Raw genomic sequence first — 27,576 nt, 5'->3', positions numbered from 1 at the left:
TAATGTAAAGTATTGAAATCATGTGAGTTTTAACTTACTCTACGCAAATATGGTCATTAAAAGTAACACATTATTACATTGTAATACACAAGCATGCTTTATTTAATCTAAAACACTTAAACAAAAGTTCATAACATTAAAAAAGTCGCAACACTATATAATCTTTACAGTATCATTCAGACTGGTATTAAACATTAAACTACCTATTAATGATAAAATCGTCTTTTTTTACTTTAAGTGAGATTCCATGAAATATTCTTATAATTTTTGGCACGACTATCCATATAGTCGGACAGCACAACAAATGTACATATTTGCCTGCCCATGTACAATGCTTAAAATTATATCTCAACATTTGTTGCCGGTGCTTTTGATCCTTTTTCTTAGAGAAACATTGTATCGCATCTGTAAAAATTGTGACAACATAAGATGATAATTAAAATAAAAGAACTTTGCATTCTGCTTTTAAAATGAAACAATTTTATGTCAAAATGTAGTGTAAAGTAAGCTAAGGTTGTGTTTTTAGATTTATACTTTTATATTAAATTATCTACAAAAATGCATACATAAATGATGCACGTTAAGCCTCAGCATTGAATAGAAATCATATATCATGTAATATTGTCATAACGGATTTAAAGCATGTAAAAACATATCACCTTAAAAGAAGCACTGACTGTGAAGCCATATAATTAGTAAAAACTGAACAAAATGGCACGTTGACTTCCATACAAAATCTACATCGGCAGTTTTGGTCGATTGGTTAAGGTCACTGAATTCAAAAAACTTGTTTTTACGCGCTTAAAATAATAACGTATTCCTTTACACCAGTAAAGCTTCAAAGTTATGTTATTATATGACCTGTTAAGGGTTTATGCGTCATAAAACATCTCTTATCATTTTACTTATTCCCAGAATGTAAAAGAAAAGGATGAGTCATGTTTTTTGTCAATCACAAGTGAACCGTTTTGGAAAGTTTTGAGAGTACACTAAAAATAAAACATTTTTAACAGAAAACGATTTAGCTTTTACACATGTGGATTCCTTGTATGCAGTAGCACACGAAACTGAATCTGGTACAGCAACAGTGTATTTAAAGTATATACAGTGTTTCTTTGATTTACTTTTTTATGTGTGTTTAATAATGCTTGATCTTTTCAAACAGAGCTCATTTAGCATCTTTCAACTTGGAAATGGAAAACTCTTTCCACATCCAATCAGCGTATCAATTTATGTTCGACAAAACGTATAAGGCCGGGCTTCAGGCTGTAACCTCTCGCTAAATATTGATTTTTGCAAACAATCTTCCCATATATAAATATATGTTTAACCCTTCCCTTCCCCTGAATATAAGATATATACAGTCCGAAAAACATTATCATAAAGATAATATCTAAATTATATTAGTGCAACCCCTAAGATAATGTTAGTATCAGTAAACCCTTTGTTTGAACATTTATTAAAACGTGAATCATGCTTTAAGATAATGATGTGAATTTGTGTTGATATAAATCAATTTCTGTTGTACTCAAGGATACTCAGGCAAATAAATGACAAAAATATTAAAATGATTTAATGTAATCAAATCACGCTAAAATGACATTTTTTAAAGTCCCAGCATACATTTTGGTATAAATTCTATATATTTTGGGTTTGAAGCGTAAACATGCCTAGGTTATATTGACGAAATTAAGACGCCGACAGAATCACCGAATAGTGTTAAAAGAAGTCATGTAACTTGAACAAGCCATGGAAGTTACAATAACAGATATTGTGGATATTGTATGATTGAATTATTCATTTGATATGTTCTTTAACGTTTCCAGAGTTCACTGTGGCAACTATTGTGAAATCTAAGAGCCCTAACCTAACTCACGTGGGTCAAGTTAGGAAACTACCATTTTATACTTTATAAGGAGTAAAGTTTTGTTACTAAGACTGCCTTGCGTATTTATTTTGAATACATTTACAAAATTATCAATGAAATATTCAAAACAAAGAAATGATTTTTTTTGCCTGTGTCTCCCTTTAACCTACCTACACCAAATTGTTTTGTTCACATTTATTCAATATGACATCTAAAACTCCATTTTTCTCTCAAAATCAATCTCCCTTTATAAAGTAGTCACGGGCACATCCATCTTTTAACTAATTACGAAACAACTGTTCTATAAATGCGGAAAACCACACGGAAAACATTAATTAAATATGCATACAACTGGCTAGGTTATCGTAATGTTAGATTATCAAGCTTAACAGCATTCCAAAAGGAAACAAGCAAATTTAATATGTTTTAAAATAATTTAAATGGTTTAAGATGAGAATAGATCAGATTAAAATCTATATTAAATGGAATTTTAAAGTCTGGTCTGTTAACACCTCATAATATTTTTTCTCTCCGAATGTCATCCTAGTATTTAAGTAAATTTTGTTTTTAAACTATTTTGGTAAGTGAAATCTATTGCATTTTGACAATAAAATTAGATTATCAGACTTGTCAAAATTGTCCAAAATTGATAGAATAACAAATAGATACAAACATAAGATATAAAACTTTCTTAAGAAATAACATTAATGTATAAAGAACCAGTTACAACCTCCTCATTAATAGCCAATAATTTTAGCTTGATTACATTCTGTTTTGATACGCTTTCTATTTCCATGTAACATACTACAATATAAACAGTTCGTTTAGAAATGCATTAAGTATTACAAAATATGTTTTATTTACATGAATTTAACATATCATTTGATTTTATTATGACTTCCAAAATTCATAAAAACATGACAACTCTTTGAAATAAGTAAAATTTAACATTTCAAAAAAGCCTTATATTTTCATGTTGTTTGTCAGAATACGCTTCCGTAGAACAATGAAGGAAAGAAAAAGTTACATAACTTGTGCATATACTTTTTAATAATAATAAATATGTATGGTCATTTCTGTGTCATTTAAGATAACTGTACAAAAGAAAACAAAGTATTACAGTGCGTAAAAATTAAAAATTCTTTTCATTATAAACTCCTTTACAAAATTGTGTTTAAAATCGCGAAATTATATGACACCTTTTGTCATCTGTATAATCGACTGCTTGGTGGGCATCTATATTTATCCACACTCATATTTTCCCTGAATATTTATGAAGCAGAATATAAAACTGACTAAAATTACTCACCTTTGCATTAGGAATGCTGCAATTGAAGTAATTTCAGATCTTTCAACGAAAATATAATATAAGTGAGGTAACCGGCAGTGCGTAACATAAAAGTATGGTGTTATTTAAGAGACACATTTAAATATCGATTTTTTTCTTATCTTTATGATTTTTTAGGACTCTGCAAAACAGAGGATATATATGTTTTTCTCAAAATAAAGAAAAAATGCTTATCATTTACTTAATCGAAAAAACATTTTTGAAAAAATAAGTTTTAACAGATTTTTTAATACGACTGGTCTTTATTATATAAGCATCTTGAAAAAATGTCTATCATGACTCTTTTACGATGTTTAGACTTACATTATTTAATTTTCAAATTTCAGGAGGACACGAGGTCGATATTTCTGGTTTTCTTTCGATGAAAGCATTTACGGGATAGTGCCGTTTAAGATATTTATATCAAGTATAGACGCACGTACGTATATACTATCTAAAATTTAAAGAAAGACAGACTCGAACTTATAGAATATTTTGTGTAGATTGATACATTTACTATACCAAGTTCTTGCATGCTAGAACATAAGTATTTAAGTGGATTGGGTTGCAATGGGAACATCTTCCATAAGTACATGTGTATTTCAAATATTGATACAATTATTAGAAATGCATCATTTTGATGTTCTAATAAAATATTAATTGGAAAAAATATTGAAAGTTTAAGTGATATTAATTACACTTTTGAGAAATAATATTATATTTATTTACAATGTATTATTTGCTATGATATGTAAAATCGGATCATGTATCTGGCAATAACCAACAGCATTCATATTATTATAATGTTTTCGTGATGTTGTTGTTACGTGTACAATATTTTATACTATTTACATGATTGTTTATGTTATTACATACCTGCCGTTATTGACCCATTCATATAAAGGCCTGCAATTGTTAAGAAAACGTTTTAGTTTTACTTCGCAAAAGATTTTTGATATTGGTGTACTTTTATAGTATCGTAAAAGTTATTCATTGGCAACTTACCTGAACCATCTTTTTTTTGTCTGTTGCTTTTTTGACTTGTTGCAAGAACAGTTAAAGATGAGTATTCTGCATTAAAGTCAAAATACTACTTTGTTTCATGAAAAAATGATGCACATTATTTGCTGTTTTCTTCAAATATGTGGCATTCTCTGAACGATTATATCAACATTATTAAATTCACGTGAAAATATTTGTTTCTTAGGCATAAAGTGTCTTTAACACTACTAACTGAATTACAAAAATAAAACTGAAACCTGATTTACTTATCAGATATTAAAAGCCCTGGAACGCAATTTTGTTATGGTTTTATATAATAAATTTGATGCTCAAATAAGTTAAAAGCATTATTTGTAAAGATATCACCGAATTCAACATTTCATGTAAATTAAGGGAGGTAATAAGAAATTTAGTTTCGATAAAGTCAGGTTTTATTATTTCAATAAAGATATGAATGCAATAATCTTTATAAAAATTATTCAATTATAAATTTTATATAAACATTTGCAGTACATATTTAACATATTCTTGGATGTTTAGGAGTTGTTTTTTTTTTTTGAAAAATAATTATATACATATATAAAAATGGAGAAAAACAGAATCCCTAAAGAAAGTCCAACACAACAAAATTCAAAATGTTGCAGGCTCGGTTTGATTGAGCCTGTTCATGGACGGTACTGTAAAGTGCAAGTTACCGTCCACGCCCCCTAGCACCGGCTTAAGCAGAATTCAATATTTAACACGAAAATGGTGAATTTATGAATTTAGAATCATCCGCAGATGTGTTCATACGGCGGTTATCATGGAACCTTTAATGTGACACAGTAGTGCCATTCCATGAAAAGCGGCGTATGGTCCCCAAGTAAAAGACTGCTTTTGCCCTAAACGACAAAACAATGGGCGGAACTAAATCTTAAGAATTTAAAAAAAACAATATAAACTTAAATTAAATGAACGTTGAATCCTAAATTGCAACATTTAGGACATACTTATCTGCTAAAAATAACAAACGTTAACAATCAAGTCATATCTATAAATGAAGTTATTACTTTATAATGGATATAGGGGGTCAATAGCCAATTACCAGGAAATGTGACATTCTTATAGTGGCATAGTGGTGACGTCTTGAGTATTATTTATCTTGTGACCACGACTTATTATCTTGTGACCACGACTTATTATCTTGAGGTCAGGACTTTTTATGGTGTAGCCACAACTTATAATCATACAAAATTATGGCCACAAGACTTGCAAGATTAAATAATACTGCAAATGATACCTCTGTGCCACCGTACATTAGGACACAAGTTAGCTAAGTCTACACTACAAGTATATTTGTGAAAGTCATGTTTTTTCTGATTCTGGTTATTCTTATATTTATTTCTACTACTTTTAGAAAACGGTGAGCCATGTTTTGAAAGTATTCATATACAAGAGACCCAGGCATCCGGCAATTATTTTAAAAGTGAACTTTCAGCGGTTGATGACTTGTTGAGGTCCCGGATTACTTTTTTGTTTAAGGACTTAACAGACCTGACACCTTGGATTTTGGTTTGTTGAATTCATTCTTAAGCACTTTCTGCATACTTAATTGAATTGAAAACACTGATAATGTATTCATAGATACTGATTAAATAAAAAAAAACGTTTCCTAAGGATGTCGATGTATATTTTTTATTAACATGATAACTATAGGAAATAATGTTTTCAATTGATAATTAATAGTTCATATATATTCTTGTTGATGTAATGTTTTTTTTTTTAAATAAAATAACTGGATAAATGTTTTCAATAATTAGTTCTCCGTGTTAGGGGACATAAAATAAAGATATTTTCTTAAAATGTGTTGTCTGTATGAAAAACTTATTTATATAACTTGACATGATAAAGGTCACCTTGTTGTATTTGAAGCTGTATACCACTAATTTTTACTCTTAAAATAAAGTGAGAGCATGAAAATATTACAAGCGTTTAGTTTTTTAAGAAATGCGACAGCTTTTCTATGCAATATACTTTAACAGATTGGTAAGGGAATCTTTTTAATTAAATACGATGTAGATCTAGTGTGTATGTAGAATCAACTTCAAACCAACTTCAGTTTCACAGACAAGTTCATATACCAGGGTCACGGACATTTTTCGTCACTTGACAATAATGTACAAGCAAGTCGAGCAAGCTTGCTTAAAATGATTTGAATAAGATTCTAACTTACGTTTCACGATTGAACAACTAAACCTTATGAACAACAATTAATTATTTTAAAGGAATATTAACAATTTCAAAGTAATACTTGCGCTATTTTTTGTTAGTTGTTAATTCATGTAACATATAGGATTAAAGTAACGTTTCTTGAAAGCAGATCGTTCTGCAGCGGGCACATTTTCGGTAAGACTTTCAAATATTGATAAAAAACAATAAAAATGAAACTTGGATAATCTTATGAAATATTTCTAAAAACAATACATCGTACTATAGTGAGTTATCATTAAAATAATTCTTATGAAAAATAATATTTTGTTGTATAAACTTCAATTATCTGATATAAATTAAAAAAATACCTATTTGATCTTGTATCTAACATTAGCGAACAATATCCATATTAAGTATTTTGTTGTTTGTTCTCACATATGATACAGAATATTTTAAATATAATTATTGTATAGTATAAGATTTTCCGTTATAAACAAGTTCACTTTAAAATTGAGATACATCAGCAACGTTTAACCAATTATATGTATAAACTAATGCCAGTGTCTTTATTCATCTAGGTGGACCTAACTTCTTTAACAACAATAGAAGCACTTCATATTTACTTACACACAGATACGTGGACAACTTGCAGTTTATATTTTGGCATAGATAAGTTTCATCTACAGAAATACAAGGTAATCTCGGCGTATTTCCAATATTTAATGTGAAATACATGTGTATATGGATCATAAGACATACGCACAACGATTTTTGTATTATCTGATCAAAAATCAGGAAAAACAAAGCTAACATTAAATCTCTGACACAGCGGTTTCATGACAAACCTAACAACAAGTAGTTCTTAAACCAGCTTTAAACGAGCGAATGAAAAGAAAGAAATTTTTTTTGTTAAAAGTATCCAACAAATTACAACGCATTCAAAGTTTAAAAGTAGCTTTGGGTTATAGAATTGTCATTAAATGCACATTCACAAATTACGCGGATGAATATGATTTTAATCAATGAAAATGCTTTTTTATCGATGTCGATCAGAGCGTATTTCATAAATAAATCTGACTTTCGAGTAGTGGAATATATATACATGTTGGACTGTTTTGACGAGAAGATGTTTGCTAAAGTATTTACATCAATGTTAAACAACCGGTTTATCGTGAACAAAATACATCGAAATAAATAAGGATTACCAACCCGAAATGCAATGGAAATTCATAATTTAGTTTTACTTTATTTTATTCAGGCTTTCTCCGTATAACTTTTCCGTGGTGCAGTGTGTCAGAGGTCTGGGGTTCAAATCCCATTCAAGGCAACTATTATTATTGTTTTTAAGCCACAATATGCAAGAACAAAGTGTGGCTGTCATAAAAATGAACATAAATTATTATCTGATGCAACTCTAGTCATGCAAAATTCCGTATGTATCAAACTCTGGTGCCCAGCAAGAAGAATTATAGTACATAAAAATAAACTTGTACAGGAAAATAATACTGATATATAGTGCGATTTAGATTGCAAAGATCAGAAAATACCACAGAGCTTGCAGCCCTTTGATTTTTTAAATGTATACGTTAGTGTGGATCGCTACTTGCTGCGTCCCAATTTCCATAACGAGGAATATAATTTGTGCATTGAATTGTATACGATATATTCCAATATCAACTCACAAGTCATAATGGATTTAAAGAAATAATATGAATGAAAGAATAGATGTTCAGACGTGTGTATTGAAACAGATTTGAATTGGAAAATTATCATGTACTTCTTAGTTTTGAATGCGTGAATAGTAGGTATTGTTCCAAATGGCAAAATCAAGATGGTAAACCTCCTTTATTTTTTGCACAAATATTAAAAAATGTTTCTAAAGCTATATCAATGCCCTATAAATAGCTAAACAATATGAGCGCCCTTTTCTATAAGTTCAAGCCGGACAGATATCTATTTCATTGAGCATATGCTTTTTCTTTGGTTTTGTTTGTTTTTAAAGTCAAATCTATGTTTGGTCCTCTTACCAATTCTTATGTTTGATACATGTTAAACTTATCTTTGTCTGATGAAAACATACTTGTTGTTGTTATATAAAACTAATACAAAAGTTTAATTAAGATCCTCAATATTTTTCAAACAAGATGGTAAATATTTGTTATATTTCTTTTTTTGTCATAATACGATTAAGTTTAATGATTTTTTGTGACTATTGACGCATTGTCGATTAGATATCTAATGCCTGAATTTAAAGTAGTATAAAGATAATTTTGGCGTTTCTTAAAAAAATGCTGCTTTAACCGTTTTCACGAGCATGATTATATAAAGACTTATTTAACCCAAAATTTTGTTTTCATTGTTCAACAGTATTTGTTTTGTTGTTGTTGTTGATGTTGTTTTCTTTTCGGTCTCCTGTCATAATATTTTGTTTCTGTTGCAATTTGTCAGTTAGAATGTTAGTATTGTAAGAGTATTCAAGTGTTTTGTATGTAAATCAAAATACCACTTTGCTTTTATTTCTGCTACATTCAGCGCCACATTTATCAGGTAATAATAATCTGTCATGCGCTAAAAGCATTATATAAGATTATAAAAGTAATGTTGGCTTTTTCTTAAGAATGAAAATTTACTTGTATCTGGGTCAAAATGTTTCTTTAACATTCAGTCAGGACATAAAGTAGTTGCAGTAGCGTAGTGTGACGTAATCAGTGTCCATGGTCTCATCACAGTGGTCTCTTGATCACAGCACACGATACAGATAACTAGTAACACAAAAAAATCGACGGAAATTTAGCAATAAAATTTGAAATACAGATTGTTTAATTTTATTTACAATGTAAAGTTACCATAAGGTTATTCTATATGGTCATTATTCAAGTTGTTTGACAATCATGATATTCATTTTATTTTATTTATTCTTAGATAATGGTATTTACCATCTTGTCGGCAGTTTGTTTTTTACATAGGTAAAATAACAATAGGAATACTCGGTGATGAATTTTAGGAATAACGTTATGGTCGCTTGTGTCTCTCACTTCATTTTCTGCTATAATATGAGCATTTGGATGTTTTGTCGCGTCTTGTCTATACATTATATCCCCAATTTCTGTCTATAGTTCTATCAAAAAGTGTATATCTATGTATTAAATGATGGGTTGTTGATCCTAATGAATGTGCATTCAAGACGACATTTTGAAATCTTATCAAATAATGATGTCACAGTGGAAAACGCCCTCTAACATGACAAAAAAAATATACTTAAAATAGGTCTCATAAACTGCTAAAAGAAAGCGTGAGTAGTTCCCGGTTATTCCGATACCATCCGACATTAGCCGATGTCAAACGATTCATTAAAGTCCGTATTCTCACATTTAATTGATTATCAACATTTAGTAATCACTGCCGTATGAACACATCAAACTATGGATGCATATTAATTCATCGTGCTTTTCTTAAATTTAAACCTGAAATTTAATCGGCAAAATAACAGGTTATATGAATTGGATTTATTGAGAATGCGTCAAAACAGGGGAGTGTGAAATTACCTCTAAAATTATGAAAAAGGTAACATAAACCATGCACTTTGGGTGAACTTTAATGAAATTTACATAAATTTGACTCATTAAGATAAATACACCTTATTGACATATTATTGAAATGTCTTTTACTTATTCAACTTCTATATCATACAATATTCACATATCATTTATAAAAAGCTAGAATGTTTATAAAATATATAAATATCATGAGATAATGAATCAATAAGGTTTTGTGCTTTATCATAAACAGTTTGTCCAAAGTAGATAAAATCTGCTCTATTTTTGCTTATGAGAATGAAATGAAGATGTGGAAGTAACTTTAATTTATTAAGTATCTGTAATTCATTACTTTTAGGAATTTCGGATTTTTCCTGAAAGTGTATTAGTAAAAGAGCAGACAATAACTTTTCCTAGACCAATCAAAGCAAGATACGTAAAATTAAATGAATCACTTGCAAATCCAACACTTAAACGACGACGCTTAGATTTTATGGTTTACGGTTGTAAATTGACAGGTAAGTATAAAGTTTAATGGATCACTTTCTTTTGACAAATTGAATAATTACTGCAAACATTTGGAATGAGGCTATAATTTCATCATGAAGATGGTCATATTTTCACTTTTCTTGTTGCTATTTACTAAGTTACTTTTTCATTTGGTTTTGCTATCTTTATGATAAATGTATATAACAGAGAACTGTTCTGTTTTGTAAACAGGTATCACTGACTTCACCAGCAACAGTTTATCTGAAATGCTACCTCTAGATCAAGAATTGCGATCCGGAAACTCATCTTTCATTAGTAATACAAGTGTTGAGGAATGTAAACATCTTTGTAAATCTAAAAAAGGTTGTAGTGTTGCCAGCATCAATGAAGAGAAAATTTGTTATCACTATATTGGTAGTGAACTTGGGATATGGAAAAATACTAAGATTACAAACGGCAGTCAATGGTTTTCCAAGTTACAAAACAATGGTATGTCATTATTTCGTCATTAGATAATTTATCATGTTTTCGCCTGTCAAAAATAAGCGGTTGATACGTCTGTGGCTGTATTACTATTCAATTCATGTGCGTGTATTGTGATTTCTTAAAAAGATTAATTTATTGTTATTTTTGTAACAAAAGCCTCAGACAGAAAATGTTTGTAGAAGCGATTATCAATGTTATTTTTCTTTAAGTTTAACACAAATATAAAAATAATTAAACTCAAACATTTTTATAAGCATGTTTTGTATAAACTGACTACCTATGAAAATATGTGAAAAAAAAGAAACAGTAAAGAAAATGATTCGGTCAGAAATGATATTTAATGATTACTAGGTCAAGTTCGATTATAGGTCACTTGGGTTAAAAAATATGTCAAACAGCCCGAAAATGAAAAATGAACATTGTAAACACTTGAGAGGTTATTGTTTGGTCCAAATATCCTGGAAAAAGATCAGAAATGTTGTTTTGATGATTTCTAGGTCAAGTTATATGGTTTACCTGGGGTCAAAAACTAGGTCATACAGTCCCAATATGGAGAAATCTTGTTAATTCTATACATGCTAAGAGGGTGTTCAAATATGAATGCAACTAGGAAAATATCTCGCTTTTGACCACGTTTGCACAAACAATGTATATGTATCGCATAGATGGCTTTGTAAGCTCTCAATTGATGCAATACATGTGTACATCAGTTCAGTCTAGCTTTGACAATTGCTCGATTTACGCTATTTACTCTAAAAGGGATTTGAAAAGGTGTCCTTTCATTGAACAAATACGGTCCTTTATCAAGAACAGCTGTATTCTTGGTATATAGACGAAAGACATATTAGATAAAATATGTTGTGTTCATGGTAACAATGAACTTTCTTTTTCATCTGTCACACGGTGATGTAAGAAATTCAAAAGTTGTCTGGATTCAGTAAAATATGCAACCCATACATACAGTCCTAAAACTGCAACTTTGCCAAAAACAGTTGAAAAAGTTAAGGATTGGATTGCCTTTGATGTGAAATTTACTTTCAACTATATATCTTAATGCGTTGGTTTCTCTGTAGGAGTCGCTAATACAATTTTCCGGTGTGATTTAAGATAAGAAGGATAAGTGCTAGATGGATACAACATATCCTTAAAAAGAGCAAAAGCTTGCTCGGGTAATAACCTCCAAGCAATTGTTGAAATAGTTCCAAAATACAACAACCGATCTTTCGCAATTATCATCACGGGCGATGAGACATGGGTTCACTTTTATGAGCCCAAGAAAAAGATACATAACAAAATATGGGTAACCAAGGAAATCAAAACATTGCATAGCAAAACGCACAATGAGCGCCCAAAGGATACGTGTGTTATTTTCTTTACCAATCATGATTTTGCTTTTCAAATAGCCGTACCTAAGGGTAAATATGAAAAAGCAAAGTTTTAATCTAATACAGGAACAGGTTGTCGAGTTTCCTTACCCTCCTCATTCGCCATATATTGCCCATAGTGACTTTTTCCTATATCCGAGGCTCACAAAACACCTTGCTTGAAGAAAATAGCAAACGGGAAAAAAATTCGGTTCGGCTATTTTCCAGTGTCTGACCAGTATACCTCGAAACGATAATGAGACCACATTTTAAATTGGACTTAAATACTAAAACATTGTATACCACTTGGTGGTGTGTATTTGGAGGGACTAAGATAATTATTTTGGAACATTTTGTTAAGCACTCCTGAAAATTGATTCAGCTGTATTCATATTTGAACAACCCTCGTACTGATTTTTATCCAAATATCCCGGAAATAGGTTAGAAAGTTTTTTTTGTGTAAGGTCAAGTTTGAATTTTGGTATTTTATGAGAATTTCGATGGTTGTTCTAAAGGTATCATGACTAAGGGTCTTGCATCTTCATATTCCGTTAATTGAGAATAATTGCATGTGTACAGCAATCATAACATGGTTTCTACAATTTGAGCATCTGTTTATCAAATTGTTGTCCTAAACATCTGTTTTCAGTGATATTGAATAACCATAGTAACACGCACACGGTGCAGCAAATTTAAAAAATATTGAAGCTAATTTGTACCTATTCCTGATTTATTTTCTGTTTTTTTTTGTTTTGTTTTAATATATTTCACCAACTTATTTCATCATCTTTAAGTGACATCATATCCAAATTTTACGTCAATCAGACATGAATGATATGAAATGGCTAACTTATCAAGTTTTTATCAGCAGCTGTCATGACATTTCATGTAGAAATATGTCGCTCGTTAAAAAGTTGAAAGTTTGTGTAATTGTATTCCAAATATTGTAAACCCATGCAGGAAGAAACTCACTTGTTTCAAGCATTGAATATTAATTCAGATAGCATTTAAGTTCTACGTAGGCTGTATGATATTACCTAAGATCAGGCTATAATTCCTTCATTTTAAATAGAATATTTCTAATAATGTCTGGTAAAGGTATTTACATAGTTAACATGTATATCTAACCGACAACATTACTTTCCCCTGGATTTTCCCACTTTTGAACAATAAAACGTTCTTTCTGCGGCATTCGGAACTCTCAGTTTTTAACATAATATTTTGTTAACGTTTACGTAAAATAACAGGATAGTGTTATGACTTTGACATGAAAGTACGACCAAACATTTAACCTTTTACAAAACTAGAGTAGGTTTAGGTCTCAAACGTGTCATTTTACACTAGGTCAACGCGCCCGCTGAAGAAGCCAATTCAGCAATGTTTGAGAACAGTGTTCTAGAATTTGAATCTCTAGTTCACTCTCTTTATTATCTGGTCCCGAGTATTTCCATTACTAAAGCGTAAACTAAAAAGACACAGATTTCGATTACAATGTGTTCCTGATCATTGTTGCTATATTTCCTAAGTAAACCTACTAGAAGTGGATATCTAAGCAGAAACATATAATTATGTCCTTTTGGCTATATCGAAATCTATGCGCAGCTTTAATGATATGACATTATCTTGGCGTGTTATATGACAGCGTGCTGCGGGGTACGTTGATGCACTCTGTTTAAACTACATTAATACGTAACATTGGAGGCGTCCGTGGCAGAGTGGTTAAGGTCTTTGACTTCAAACCACTTGCCCCTCACCCGATAAAAGCGTGGCGGATTGCGTTTCCATGTAGACACCCTCCTTCAGACTGTTTTTCGTCCATATTTTGTTATTTGGTATTAAATTCTTTATTCTGATTGCTTAGGACAGGCAATATACGGATCTAAATGGCTAAATCAATTCACTCGTATATGTCACCGAACGGCGACAAAAATATAAACATGCTTGTCTGATAAATTAAATCGCATTCGTTGAATATGTAAAGCTGCATTTCTACACGGCTCAAACGATACAAAAGTTGAGAAGATTTTTTCTTTGGAAATGTGTCAAGCATATATAGCTTACGCAATTAGGGTGCGTTAACTGGAGATTCTGGGGATAAACAAGGCTTGCACTTGAAGTAGCGCAAAAAAAGTTTACTTAAGAGTAGAAAAAGAACAAGGCTGTATAAGGATTTCGAAGGCTGCATATCATCACGATAGGAATAATGATTATAAGCTAGAAATGTGTACGCAATGTCTATTATTCCTCGAGATTGATAAATAGCATCGTGTTTCAGTGCTCAAAAACTTATAATTCGCTCTATATTGCATTCAACTGAAGCATTAAGGTTTTTTAGTGAATTGATGACATCATTTTAACATTTGTGCTTAACGTAATATTGCATTTCAATGCAGTCCTGTTTGTGGAAATCATACCAGGATTTTGATTTTGTTTCCGTAATTTTTTTAAAATTATTTACCAAGTGAATTATCTTCTTCCTATCAACTTGTTTTCTTGTTAACACAGTATCTATGGTATCCTTTCCGCCGAGGGCTTACCAGAAAGAATCGTTTTTTAGAAACGTACAGTACATAGATGGCGTCTCTATAATAACATCACTCAGTTACCCTCTAACGGCAATTTTAGACAATGATATTCTATGGATAGTAAATTTTGCACAAGGACGGTTTGCCAAATTTGTTTTCACAAATGTTTCACTATCTGAGGTATGCATTCGATTTTTTTATCTCTAACACATTAGGTTCTAAATCCATTCCAATTTAAGTTAGTAAATTCATTATTTTATAATTTGTAAGATTAACGTTTTTGAGTTAATATTGGCTTCTTAACTAATTTCGAGCTTGTATCAATTTAAAGTCAATTTCGTTTTGTAAGTAAACATTTATTAATAAATACAACTAATCAGTTATTGAATATCGGGAAAATGTTAAATTACAATTTGTTGTCATGTAACTGACTTTACGTTAACACGGTGTTGTTCTTACTTACAAAACAAAGTTATGTAGCCCAATGTTTTTTTTTTTACTTTTAAAAGTTCTCAAATCCTACTGTAAATGAAAATTGATTTGTTAGTTCATCTTACATGATTTTCATTACAACTTAATGCCGTGATGTTAGTTTATTTTCTTAATGATAATTAACTGATAAAGTCGTCGAGTTATTTTGTTTAAAAATTGCTACGTAACATACTTAATTTTTACGCAGTGTGAACTTATTGTAAAAACATCGGAAGATGGTAACAAAGGATTTAGCATTGACACGCGGTACAACGATAATGTATTTGTATTAGAAACAGATAAAAACCTGTTGTTCTTATCAGCAATGCCACATACAACAACATTGACACCAAGGATGAAATTCCGAGCAATTGTAACTGCTGAAGGTAAATTTAATGTCCTTTCTTATTTTCTTTTTCGAAACGACTTGCAGTATTATATAAACGATTTGTACTATAAATCAAAACAGAGTCCATTGAAAGCTATCTTCCAAGTTGATATTTGGTTTAATAATTTAGTTTAATTTACAACTCCAACAACTTGACAAAGTTAAATTTTTGGAGTCATTTATCAACTTTTCTTTTGTGTCTGTCTTGTTTGCGTTTGTATAATGACTTTTAATCAGTTTAACGCTTTTGTTTCTAGTTTATCTAATCCTTAAATGTTGTCCGTTCAGTTTAAAAATGCGATATTCTGGTATTTAAGAACGAAAATGACAATTACCAAGTTTTTAATTCTATATTTTACAATTGATTTCCTAGTGTCATAAATGTTGTCTTAATAACCATCCATAATAATGCATTGTACACAATTGTTTGTATATTTTTAAAGTGCCACCCAAGGATCATTACTGCGAAGTTTGATTAAAATGTTTAACGCGGCTAAAACTTGGATGTAGTATAAAGACATAGTAAATCACAACGTATGAATGACAATGAACATCTTACTTTCACAAAAACTAAACTTTAGGCACTTTGTGCTTATGTGATCTAAAAGTGAAAGTAATTTTCCTTAGATGTATTACAAGTTAAAATACAGTTAATAATAGTTTCTACATACATGTTTTGCACAAATAAGTGTTCCAATTACGAACAGACACGACTTTCCCCATTTTGCCTAGTGCATTGATTCATCACTATGAATAGTTTGAATAGTTTGTTCATAGATGCTTTACAACTGAGATAGCAACACTATAATGAAATATACCATAACGCTACAATGAACTGTCATTCAGGCAAATGAAAATATAATAAAGTGACCAGGTTTTGTTTTCTCAATTTGATTTGACCTGAAGACAATTTAGCAGAGAATTTGTTTGATAACACAACGTGTGATGTTAATGTGTCTGAAGAGTTTGTACCATAGTTTAACATAAGTAATTATACATTTTCAAGGAGATAAATAACAAACAATTTCCAACAGTAAGATGTTCATGAAAATTATTTTTCAAATCAAGTGTTCTTATAATAATCAATCATACATGACCAAAGTTCAACAAACCACTTAAATCACGTTGGGGCTTGACAAAATGTGAATTGAACGAGTTGTGAGGATTAATCTAAACTGCAATGTTTAAGATAAGATAAAATTTGATAAGTAAATTTTAATATAGTGACATTGTGTTATGAATATACATAATTAGGATATATATTTATTTTCACAACACCCGGCAACGTTGGACCTACTATTCATTTAATGATTTAAACATTTCCAAAAATAAACAATTTGTAACATCATTTACATATTATTTAATTACATACATTCACCAAGTAATGAGCTTAATATGTTCTGTGTCATACGCACAACATCACTTTAGGTATTAAATCACATATATGTATATTTATTTATATAAACAGATATGCCAAATATAACATAAAGGAACTTAGCTATGTCATTTGAATGTTTGCCGTCAGAATCTAATGGCACTTAGCATTCATTTGTCTCTGTAAACTATCGTTATAGGCGAGATGTAAACTAGAGAAGATCCTTTTATTTCACATTAATTGACTTTATAAAATTATAATTTAATCAAGTCATGACAACTTAGCGGTCAGTATCCCACTCTTGAGTAAATCTGCACATGAAAGTGAGTTAAAAGCATTTTATGCAGGTTACTGAAAGCGTTTCAAAAATGTGAATTGAACGAGTTGTGAGGATTAATCTAAACTGCAATGTTTAAGATAAGATAAAATTTGATAAGTAAATTTTAATATAGTGACATTATGTTATGAATATACATAATTAGGATATATATTTATTTTCACAACACCCGGCAACGTGGGACCTACTTTTCATTTAATGATTTAAACATTTCCAAAAGTAAACAATTAGTTACATCATTTACATATTATTAAATTACATACATTCACCAAGTAATGAGCTTAATATGTTCTATGTCATACGCACAACATCACTTTAGGTATCAAATAACATATATGTTTATTTATTAATATAAAAACAACAGATATGCCAAATATAACATAAAGGAACTTAGCTATGCCATTTGAATGTTTGCCGTCAGAATCTAATGGCACTTAGCATTCATTTGTCTCTGTAAACTATCGTTATAGGCGAGATGTAAACTAGAGAAGATCCTTTTATTTCACATTAATTGACTTTATAAAATTATAATTTAATCAAGTCAAGACAACTTAGCGGTCAGTATCCTACTCTTGAGTAAATCTGCACATGAAAGTGAGTTAAAAGCATTTTATGCAGGTTACTAAAAGCGTTTCAAAAAGCTTATACAATTTTATCAAGAACAGATTACTTAAAAGGCATGCAAAAATAAAGATTATTTAATTTGAAATTATTCATTTTTATTGTGCCCCAACATAAGGGGGCATTTTGTGTTACCCTTGTCCATCCCTCCGTCCGTCCGTCCATCTGGGTGAACATCCAATGGTCTATGAGCTTAATGTCGTCCATAATTTTATTAAAACCAGAAGAAAATCTCATAAACCTACTGGTTCATCAGGTAATTTTACTGGTTTATGGGGAAAAATGTCACATAAAGATCAATGAAAAATCACATGACACCAAATGTTGACATGTCCGTCCTTCTGTCCGTCCGTTCTCTTTTGTATCGCACGTAGCTCAAAATTTATTTGACCAAGAGTCATGAAACCTGACGGGAAAGGTGATAAGCATGTGTAGTAGTGCACTTGGGTATTTTCGTGTGGATATATTTTAAATAAGTAGTTTTGGAGTTATTGCCCTTAACTTAGTAAAAAATCGCAATTTTCAACTTGTGTCGCACGTACCTCCAAATGTATTAGACCTAAAGCCATGAAACTTTACAGGAATGTTGCTCAGTATGTAAAAGTGTGCAACTAGGTATTTGTGTGCGGATATAATTAGTCTTTTTGGAGTTATTGCCCTTGACTAAGTTTCGCAATTTTCAACTTGTGTCGCACATAACTAAAAAGTATTTGATCTAGTAATAAAACTTTACAGTAATGTTGATCAGCATGTGCAGTTGTGCACCCGTGTAAAAAAGGTAAAGGTAAAGGTCTTGTTTATTATAGTGTCACCCCTACTGAAAGGGCCAGCCATTTTGACTTATGAGACACCTTTTGCTTGCATACCATGTACCTCCCGATTTGTATGTGTATTTTCTTTTAGATTTATTAAGTAGTTTTAGATTAATTGTCCTTGACTTAGTAAAAATTTGCAATTTTCAACTTGTGTCATATGTAGATTAAAAAGTATTTGACAGAGGGCCATTAAATTTTACCGGAATGATGATCAGCATGTGAAGTTTTGCATCAGGGGTTTCGCTTGTGAATTGGTCTTGTTGGAGTTATTTCCGTTGACATAATGAAAATTTACAATTTTCTATTTGTGTCATGCGTACCTAAAATGTATTTAATCTAGAGTCATGAAACTTAACAGGAATGTTGACCTGCATATGTAGTTGTGCAACATGGATTTTGTTTGTGGATTTATCCAGTATTTGTAGAGTGGCCCTTGACTTAGTAAAAACCGTTTCATTATGTTGTGTTATTTGTTCCTTGAGTGGTTGAGTTAAAATCAATTAACTATGCGGGAATGATAATCAAAATCATTTTGAAGCAACGCACATTGTGATTTTGTTCAGTTTTGTAAAAGTTATTGCTTTTGACTAAGTATAAATTTGCAATTTTCAACTTGATCATGCACAGCTCAAAACGTATTTGACCTGTAGGCCTGAAAGTTTACAAGAATGCTGAACAGCATGTGTATTTATGCCCCTTGAGGTTAACTTGTGGATGTAATCAGTATTTTTAAAGTTCTTTCCCTAGACCTAGAGTCATAAGATTGACAAAACAGTAGAGTGTGGTGGCGCCCGTGTCCTATGGATACAAATTTATAGTTCATTTTCCGTCATTTTACAAAGTGTTTTTAACTTAAAGAACATTTATTTCCAATGGGCATTTTACAATTATGTTTCAATAATAAAGGCGACTGTATTTTCGTTATATAATTTGGCATAACTGGAACTTAATTCCTATCATTTCGTTACAGCATATACAAAATAAAAGAAAATCATGTTATAAGAATAAAAGGAAAAGTTTGCACCCTGACAGGGAATTAAAGTAACAAACATTGATTTAATTTCAAATCAAACGATGTGTTGCTTGCCACAGTATTTAATTATCAGATTTTAAATTGGACACAAAGAGCACAAGGCAGGCAACTAAAATGTAGAAGGAAAACCAAAAAAAATCATATCTGTGTCAATTACAGTTTTCTTTCATTAAACAAAATTATGGAAACTTTGTTGCTCTAGTTTGAATTTTCATTCTTTGCAAATATAAAACTTGTTGTACTGTATGCCTTGTTAATTTTTGATTTTTTATTCAGCGGATGACTGCCTTTGAAATATAATCTTATTTTACATTTCTGTCTTAGAGTTATTTATTTTAAAGACTTAAATTCACTACTTGGCCTAAGGAAACTAAAACTGCAATATTTTCAGTTTTCCCGTTCTGGATTTCTTTTTTCAGGGACTTTTTCTATATAAGGTGATCTTTATAATTTGTCTTTATTTTCTCACTCTGTAACCGAAAAAAATAAAAAAGTTATAGGTGACCTATAAGGATTCTTACTCCTTGTATCAATATCAGAAGACTGACATTGTAATGATCTTATTTGCTAATACCGAGCATGGTCATACAGTGGCTTTATTAAACAGTCTGCAAAATTGTAGACTTTGAAATATCACATTTGAAATAGTACGAATCAGGTAAATACATGTATATATATATATATATATATATATACATATATTTCTTGATAGATCAAATCAATGTATTGAATCAAGTGATCAAGTCTTTACATTGCAATTTATTTTGCTGGTTAATTTGTGTCAGGCCGTATGTTCGGTCCGCAGGGCGCAAAAGAAATATGACTATGTGGCTACTTAATTGTAATATCCCTGCGCCATCTTTGTCTTCGCTTTTTGCTCCGCTGGGCGACAGACGATATAACGAAATCATGAAATCACGAAAAAACGACAAACTGTTCACTGTGTCAAGTGTTCGTGTTTTTGGCTTGCCAATGTAGTTAATATTAAAATATAAAGACGAAAAACAGGGCTTTGAATCTTAACTTTTTTATTTTTTTATATTGTTTAAGTTTATTACTCTTTTTGTGGGGAATGAATGAAAACCAGATATATGTTTTAAGGCGCTCAACTTTTTTCGCTTGCTTGCACAACTTTTTTGTAAAAAAAGGTTTTTAGCGAACTTAGCAACTCGAAGCGCGCAAGAATGTTTATACAGTTTTGTGGATACGACGAAATTCATATTGCTTTATCCATCTTTTTTATCTTCAAATCAATGATAAACTTGTTTCTGAGTAAACCTTAAACTTCGAAATATACATTTGCATCATTTATTTAATTTTCATTAATAGAAGATGTTTATTTTAAAACAAAAATGATTTGAACGAAATGATACGGCGCAGTTTAAAAAAAAAATAGCATACGACGCAGTTGAAAATTCATTATAAGCTAAATAATGGTTCAGCTGTTAAAACATGCGCTAAGTATGCTAGTTACAACATTTATTGTTTGCGAATAGTTTATCATTATGAATGCGCAAAAGTCATCTTGTAAACAACTTAAGTCAATAGGTCACTTACTGGTTCCACGAAATGTAAAGTGTTTTAACACTCTATAAAGGCTTTATTTTTTTTCAGTCTGGTTTAAAGCACTTAAAAGCATCTACAAATTCAATAAAAAGTGTATCAAATTCTAAATACATTGAAACAGTGATCGCACACCACATGACAACGTGTTCTAGTATTGCCTTAACATGCCTGATAACTTGTTATTGTGAGTTCGAAACGAATGGGGGAGGTTACTTTTTATTTGCAATGTCGTGGTACAAATTTTTAATATTCAGAAGATACCTCTCCTGGACAATAATTACATTTAAAAAAAAACAAAAAACGTATCTTGCTATCGCTAGAGATGTATCCGCAAATTGCATGTCTTGTATACCTTTGTTACTATGAACAACAATTTCTTTATTACCTAGGTCTTTAACGCGCCGATTTAATTGTATTCATTTTCTTAATAATCGGTGAGAACATATGAAACTAAAATCAGTATTTAAATCAGTATTTGAAATGAAGTATTATTTATCTCTAAAATCAACATTTAATTTTTATTATTATATTATATAGTTAAGCTACGATATTTTTTAAAATAAGGTAACTATGCGTTTACCGCTGATTTTGTCGTTTTGCGTTTCTTTATCGCCGATGAGAACAGACGGAATATATTTTCTGAAAAAAAAAATAATTAGATATTTGAAATATAGTATCATTCTTTTCCATAATAAACTTTGAATATTCAATATCGATATATAAATGATAAGAAGTACAAATCAGATTGTCAAGTAGGTGTCATTTTGAAAAGGCATTTTACGCTTAGCACCGTTAAACTTGATACAGGTATATCCAAGGCATGAATTGTTTCAGTAGTATTGTGAATATTTTCAAAGATTTACGTTAGATTATCGCATTGAGTTTTCCTTAGATTTAAATTGAATACATTCCTTAAATTTGAGCATTTATACTAAAGTGTGTTTGTTCTTTGCTAATGAATTGCCTTACACATAAAAAAATATTTTCAGAAAATGACTTCAAAGGGGATTATCTCCCCTGTTTATATTGATTTTTGTCTCTGCTCTTCACACCACTGGCACATTTTTATATATTTTTATCATTTTTCTTTGTACATGCCAAAGTTAAAAATGTTCTTACAGAGCAAGAAAATATTTCATCTCAACAAAAACAAAATAAATGGTATTTTCTTTATAATAATTTATTCAAATATTTGTAATCTTAAAGCCTCATACCAGAAGTTTAATAAAACGATGATTATTTGTACAACTGACATTAGACAAAAGTTTACAAATTTTGTTGAAACAAATATTCACTTATGTGTGTCCGATCGAGGCCGAGTTTACTTAGAGTGTAGCTAGCCAAAAAGAATTTATATTCGAGTTTATAGACATCTTTATCTTTGCCAAAAAATATAAGGTTGATATTGAACATATTGGAAAATTTAAGAAATTATATCAGATATTATAAAGAATTCAGTAAGACGTTCATGCTTATCTGAAAAGTAGCGTCTGCAATGTAAACAAAACAAATATTATATTGAAAATGAAACAACGTTTTAAGTCTCTAAATACTCAAATGAAACAGAGCATTGCTTTAAATCGTGAATGATCTTTTTGTCATCAAGCACAAGTGATTCATTCAGTAAAACAGACATATATATTGCAAAAATTATCCCTTTTTGAAAAGGCTACCAAAAACTAAACTGCATCGTATCATATTTTCTATTCAAATGCGTCGTACCGTGTCGTAAAACTCATTTTTGTCTTGGAAAATAAACATCTTTTTTAATGAAGTTTAATGAATGATGCAAAATTATATTTGAAGTTTATCGTAAACTCTGAAACGAGTATTAAATAGATTAGAAGTAAAATAAAAACAATGGATAAAGCAATATGAACTACGTCGTACCTACAAAACGTCATAAAATATATGGCCGACCTCGAGTTTCGAGTTCATTTTAACTTTTGTTGTGCAAGCAACATACACCGAACGAAACGGAAAACAGTGATATCAGAAGCGTTTTTATAAATATATATCTTGTTTTCAATCATTTCTAACAAAAAGAGTTATTAACAAAACATACCTTTTTGTTCTAACATGGCGACGTTTGTTTACATTTGGTAAGATACGACGCAGTTCTAATTCCAATTCTTGAAATTTTCTTACAGTTTAAGCTTCCTACTTAGGTTCAAAATAATCCGTCCAGTTCCTGGTCGAAATCTATTTGTCAGTAGATATGTTTTTATTCAAATGTAATGAATTATGACATTATATATTTTACAATACAAACTAACCAAAAAAAAAATGTTTTTTTATTTATTATCTTCCAGACACTCCAGCCTGCTTTTCACTAGATTTAAATGGATTCTCTAATATAAGACAAGAACTGTGCAATAAACCAAGTATGTTTCTTACATCCCTTTCTTATTTATATCATCCGTTAAAGTCGGAAGAGTTCGCAATTCAAGCCGGAAAACATCAAACCATTGACATCACCTTCATCGATCTCTGCATTGCGTGTTTTAGATATGAAGGGTCCGGTAAGTTCCTTCTTATATACAAATCTATGTTGTTATTATCATTGTTTTTATTTTGTATAAATGAATAAAGATGGGGTTTTGTGTAAAGTAAATGTATATTGTTAACACAGTAAATGTTTATGTCCAATTTGTCCTTATTATTAACTTAATACAACACTAATTAAATGTTTGAATATTTATATATTTTCTGTCTAAGCTTTGCAAAAGATGACAATATAGCAAAATTATTTACTGGTATCTACAGTCCTTTGCGTCCTATTTCATAAGACTATTTGAATACTACTCCAATAGTTATCTCTATCCCGAAGTCAAATGGTAGCCTAATGTGTATCTTCTTTGGTCCATTTTATAAATAGTATAATCTGTAGTAAATCCTATAAATATCAGTCAAACTTTTTTTGCGTTTGTTATCAATAAATGGCAAAACAGTTCTTTAGGTTGTTTCAGTGATAACCAATTAACGTTTTTTCTCCTTCCTACCTGATACAATTTTACTCCGTACAGTATACACATGTTAGTCACATGAACTTGCAGGTTTGTAACGATCAGATTGATTCTGATAAACTTTTTCAATCTTTGCGCTTTTTTTCAATATTTTCTGCGTAAGGTTAGAAGAACAAATGGATATTTACGGAGATTCACTGCCTTTCTTTTATAATAATAAAACTTCCGATTAGGGTTATTTCGTGATAAGTCAATTGCAACTTCACTTCTTTGTGTTTTAGCCAAATATTGGGCTTCATTTCCAACAAAAGTTTATTGTTACACATTAATGAAACGAGTTTTACGATTAACGATGGAATTTATGCAAGCCAGTCGCCTTTTTGGTGGCTTTTATCTGTATCGATTGTTTTACTTTCTATTTAACATTCATTTTACAACCATTCTCTTCTATCAGAGTTAAGATAAAAACAAGAATGCATTTGTGAAAAATGCTATGCCATCGCATTAATACAACACTAAATAGTAATGTAGGAACATATTTTTTTTGTTTCGATACAATTGAAGATTGCCATAATGCATAGAATACTGACCTATCTAATTCTTCTTATCAGATTAGTGGTTAAATCTATTATTATTCAAATAAAAGATCAGAGTAGAAATCTATCAATGCAAATTGAGTCTAATGCATTTGGTGGTGAGGGTCATATTTCACTTGGCCAAAATTTAAAACTGTACATCAAAGGACAACACAGTAAGACAATTTGTAAAAATCTAGGCCAGTTGATATCAAAGTTGATTTAACATCTGAATCAGTGCACATGATTCAAATTTCATAGCTGCACATCAAAGGACGAGAAAGTAGGCCACATCATCAAAATCTAGGTCACTTGATATCAAAGTTTAATTTTAAAAGTTAAACTGTGAACATAGTCCAAATTTCATGGCTGTACATCAAATGACAAGAAAGAAGGTTACTGTCCCCTTGGGCAAGGCAAACTTTTAACCCAAGGGTTTAATACAACAATCTTGATACAGGTCCACCGAATTACATTTTATGTCAAATATCTTTACTGTAGGTTTTTCCAATTCTGAATACATTTGTTTTAGTATCTGTTTTTACTATTCGAACATAATGAATATCAATGCCCCTGGGCAGGGCCAAGTTTGACACCAAGGGCAAAAATTGAACAATTTTGGTAGATGACCTATAGCTGATATTATAAAGCAAACATCAAAGATCTAAGCCTTCTTACTTGGATTAATTTGAACAATCTTGGTAGAGGTTCACTACACAATGTTTCATGCAAAATGTCTTATCTCTAGCCTTTGTCAATTTCGAGAAGATGATTTTTAAGTTTTTACTATATACATAAAAGGAAAACCTATGACCCCGGGTGAGGGGCTAATTTTGATGTTACAGGCAAAATTTAAACAATTTGGGTAGAGTATCTATAGATAATATCATAAACCAAATATCAAAACTCTAAGCCTTGTACGTTCAGACAAGAAGGTATTTTAAGTTTTTACTATATGTACATACTGTATAGTGAAATCAATGACTCTCTGGGCGGACAAATTTTGATCAAAGGGCTATAATTTGAACAATCTTGTTAGAGGTCTACCAGACAATGCCTTATGCAGAATATCTATGCTCTAGGGTCTTTACAAGAAGATTTTTTAAAAATTTATTCTTAAAAATTCTTTTGGTTGCCATGGCAACCAGATTTCTGCACGGAATAAAATGCTTTGAAAAACTTTGGAAGCCCTTCACCCATGATCAATCCTGCAAAGTTTGGTTCAAATAGAACAAGTTGTTTTTCACAAGTAGATTTTTTAAGTTCACGACTATATAATCTAAAACACACACACACACACACACACGCACACACACACACACGCGCGCACACACCCACCGCATCGCAGATGCTGCGGTGGCCTAAAGAATGTCATGGTGAAATTTCGTGCTTGCTGTAACGGTTCACTCTCACTCTCTGTCTGTCTGTCTGTCTGTCTGTCTGTCTCTCTCTCTCTCTCTCTCTCTCTCTCTCTCTCTCTCTCTCTCTATATATATATATATATATATATATATATATACGGACATATTGATAGACGAACAGAACTCTTTTAAGTCTGATTATGAAATTTGCCAGGAATATTTTCCTTTCCTAGGAACTGTCTCTGCTTTTCTGTAGTTCAACTAAGAAATTATTCTCTGTGAGCTACTTTTTTTTTCATTCCTATATTCTGAACATAACAATATATCTGAGGTAGTGTCTTAACCGAATACGTTTCTGGATAGTAAGGCACCCCGCCCCCAACTCCCATGCAATTGCCAGAAAATATAGTATGTTCATGTGTTATTTTAATTCAGCTTCTCAATTCCATAAAACAAGTATCTCAAAAGAACACAAATATATAATATTATACATGTTTTGTGTCGCATAGATAATCAAAATGCATTTTCGCCAAAAAAGAGGGCCATTACCCGAAAAACGATATAATTTTAAGAATTAATAGGTTGTTGCTTAAATTATTCTTTTACATTTAAGGTAACTGGGACATTGACTTTTTATGCATCGGCACCTAAACCAGGGGTCTTTAACATTATAAAACGATAACTCTATGAATATTGCGACCTTTGAGTCACCACCACATGAAATCGCTGGACGTCATTACAGCCTTACAACATGTTTACACACACATTCCACAAACGGTGCTTTCACCCTTCAGCCTGGCTTTTCCCTGTCTTCGCTTCCCCCCCCCAGCGCCTGTTTCTTCTGATTGTGACTCGTCCTACTTCCTCGCCTCTTTCCTCCTTGTGCACACCTACTCGTTCTGTTGCTATATGGATGGAAGTTGCTTTTTCTATGTTTTTATCATCAACCAATGATACAAGGTATATTCATTGGTAAAACTATGACAAAGTTAGTTTGATATTTTCGGTGTATTTGTTCGAACAATTTAATTGACTGTAACTATAAAAATGTTTTTGACAATTTTACTATTTTCATGTTTGTTAAAATGTGTAATATGAACTACAGATATTATTTGTGTATATATTAAATATATATGTTATCACTTGTGTCTGAAAGAAAATGTTTTGTAAATAAAATGTGTGTTGTTGGTTTTTATTCCTGTTTTTTTTGTATTTTACCAAAAAATAATATATTTTCTGACATTAAAATAAATAAATAAATAAATAAATAATCAAGCTGAAT

The 27,576-nt window shown here is 30.8% G+C and overlaps 1 protein-coding gene across 1 annotated transcript; it reads left to right on the top strand.

Annotated features, from left to right (window-relative positions):
* Window positions 1-3,542: 3,542 nt before the first annotated feature.
* On the top strand, window positions 3,543-26,241 carry LOC132750625 (uncharacterized). Its single transcript, XM_060740634.1, has 8 exons — window positions 3,543-3,633; window positions 5,593-5,747; window positions 6,965-7,081; window positions 10,281-10,440; window positions 10,643-10,900; window positions 14,767-14,966; window positions 15,466-15,643; window positions 23,705-26,241. Exons 4-8 carry the CDS (start codon window positions 10,416-10,418, stop codon window positions 23,980-23,982), a joined length of 939 nt encoding a protein of 312 aa, XP_060596617.1. The 5' UTR covers window positions 3,543-3,633; window positions 5,593-5,747; window positions 6,965-7,081; window positions 10,281-10,415; the 3' UTR covers window positions 23,983-26,241.
* The last annotated feature ends 1,335 nt before the right edge of the window (window positions 26,242-27,576 follow it).

This window comes from Ruditapes philippinarum, unplaced genomic scaffold (assembly GCF_026571515.1).
Source record: "Ruditapes philippinarum isolate M1 unplaced genomic scaffold, ASM2657151v2 ctg7851_1_1_1_1, whole genome shotgun sequence".
Classification (NCBI taxonomy): domain Eukaryota; kingdom Metazoa; phylum Mollusca; class Bivalvia; order Venerida; family Veneridae; genus Ruditapes; species Ruditapes philippinarum.
This window is presented reverse-complemented; position numbering and strand designations above follow the sequence as displayed.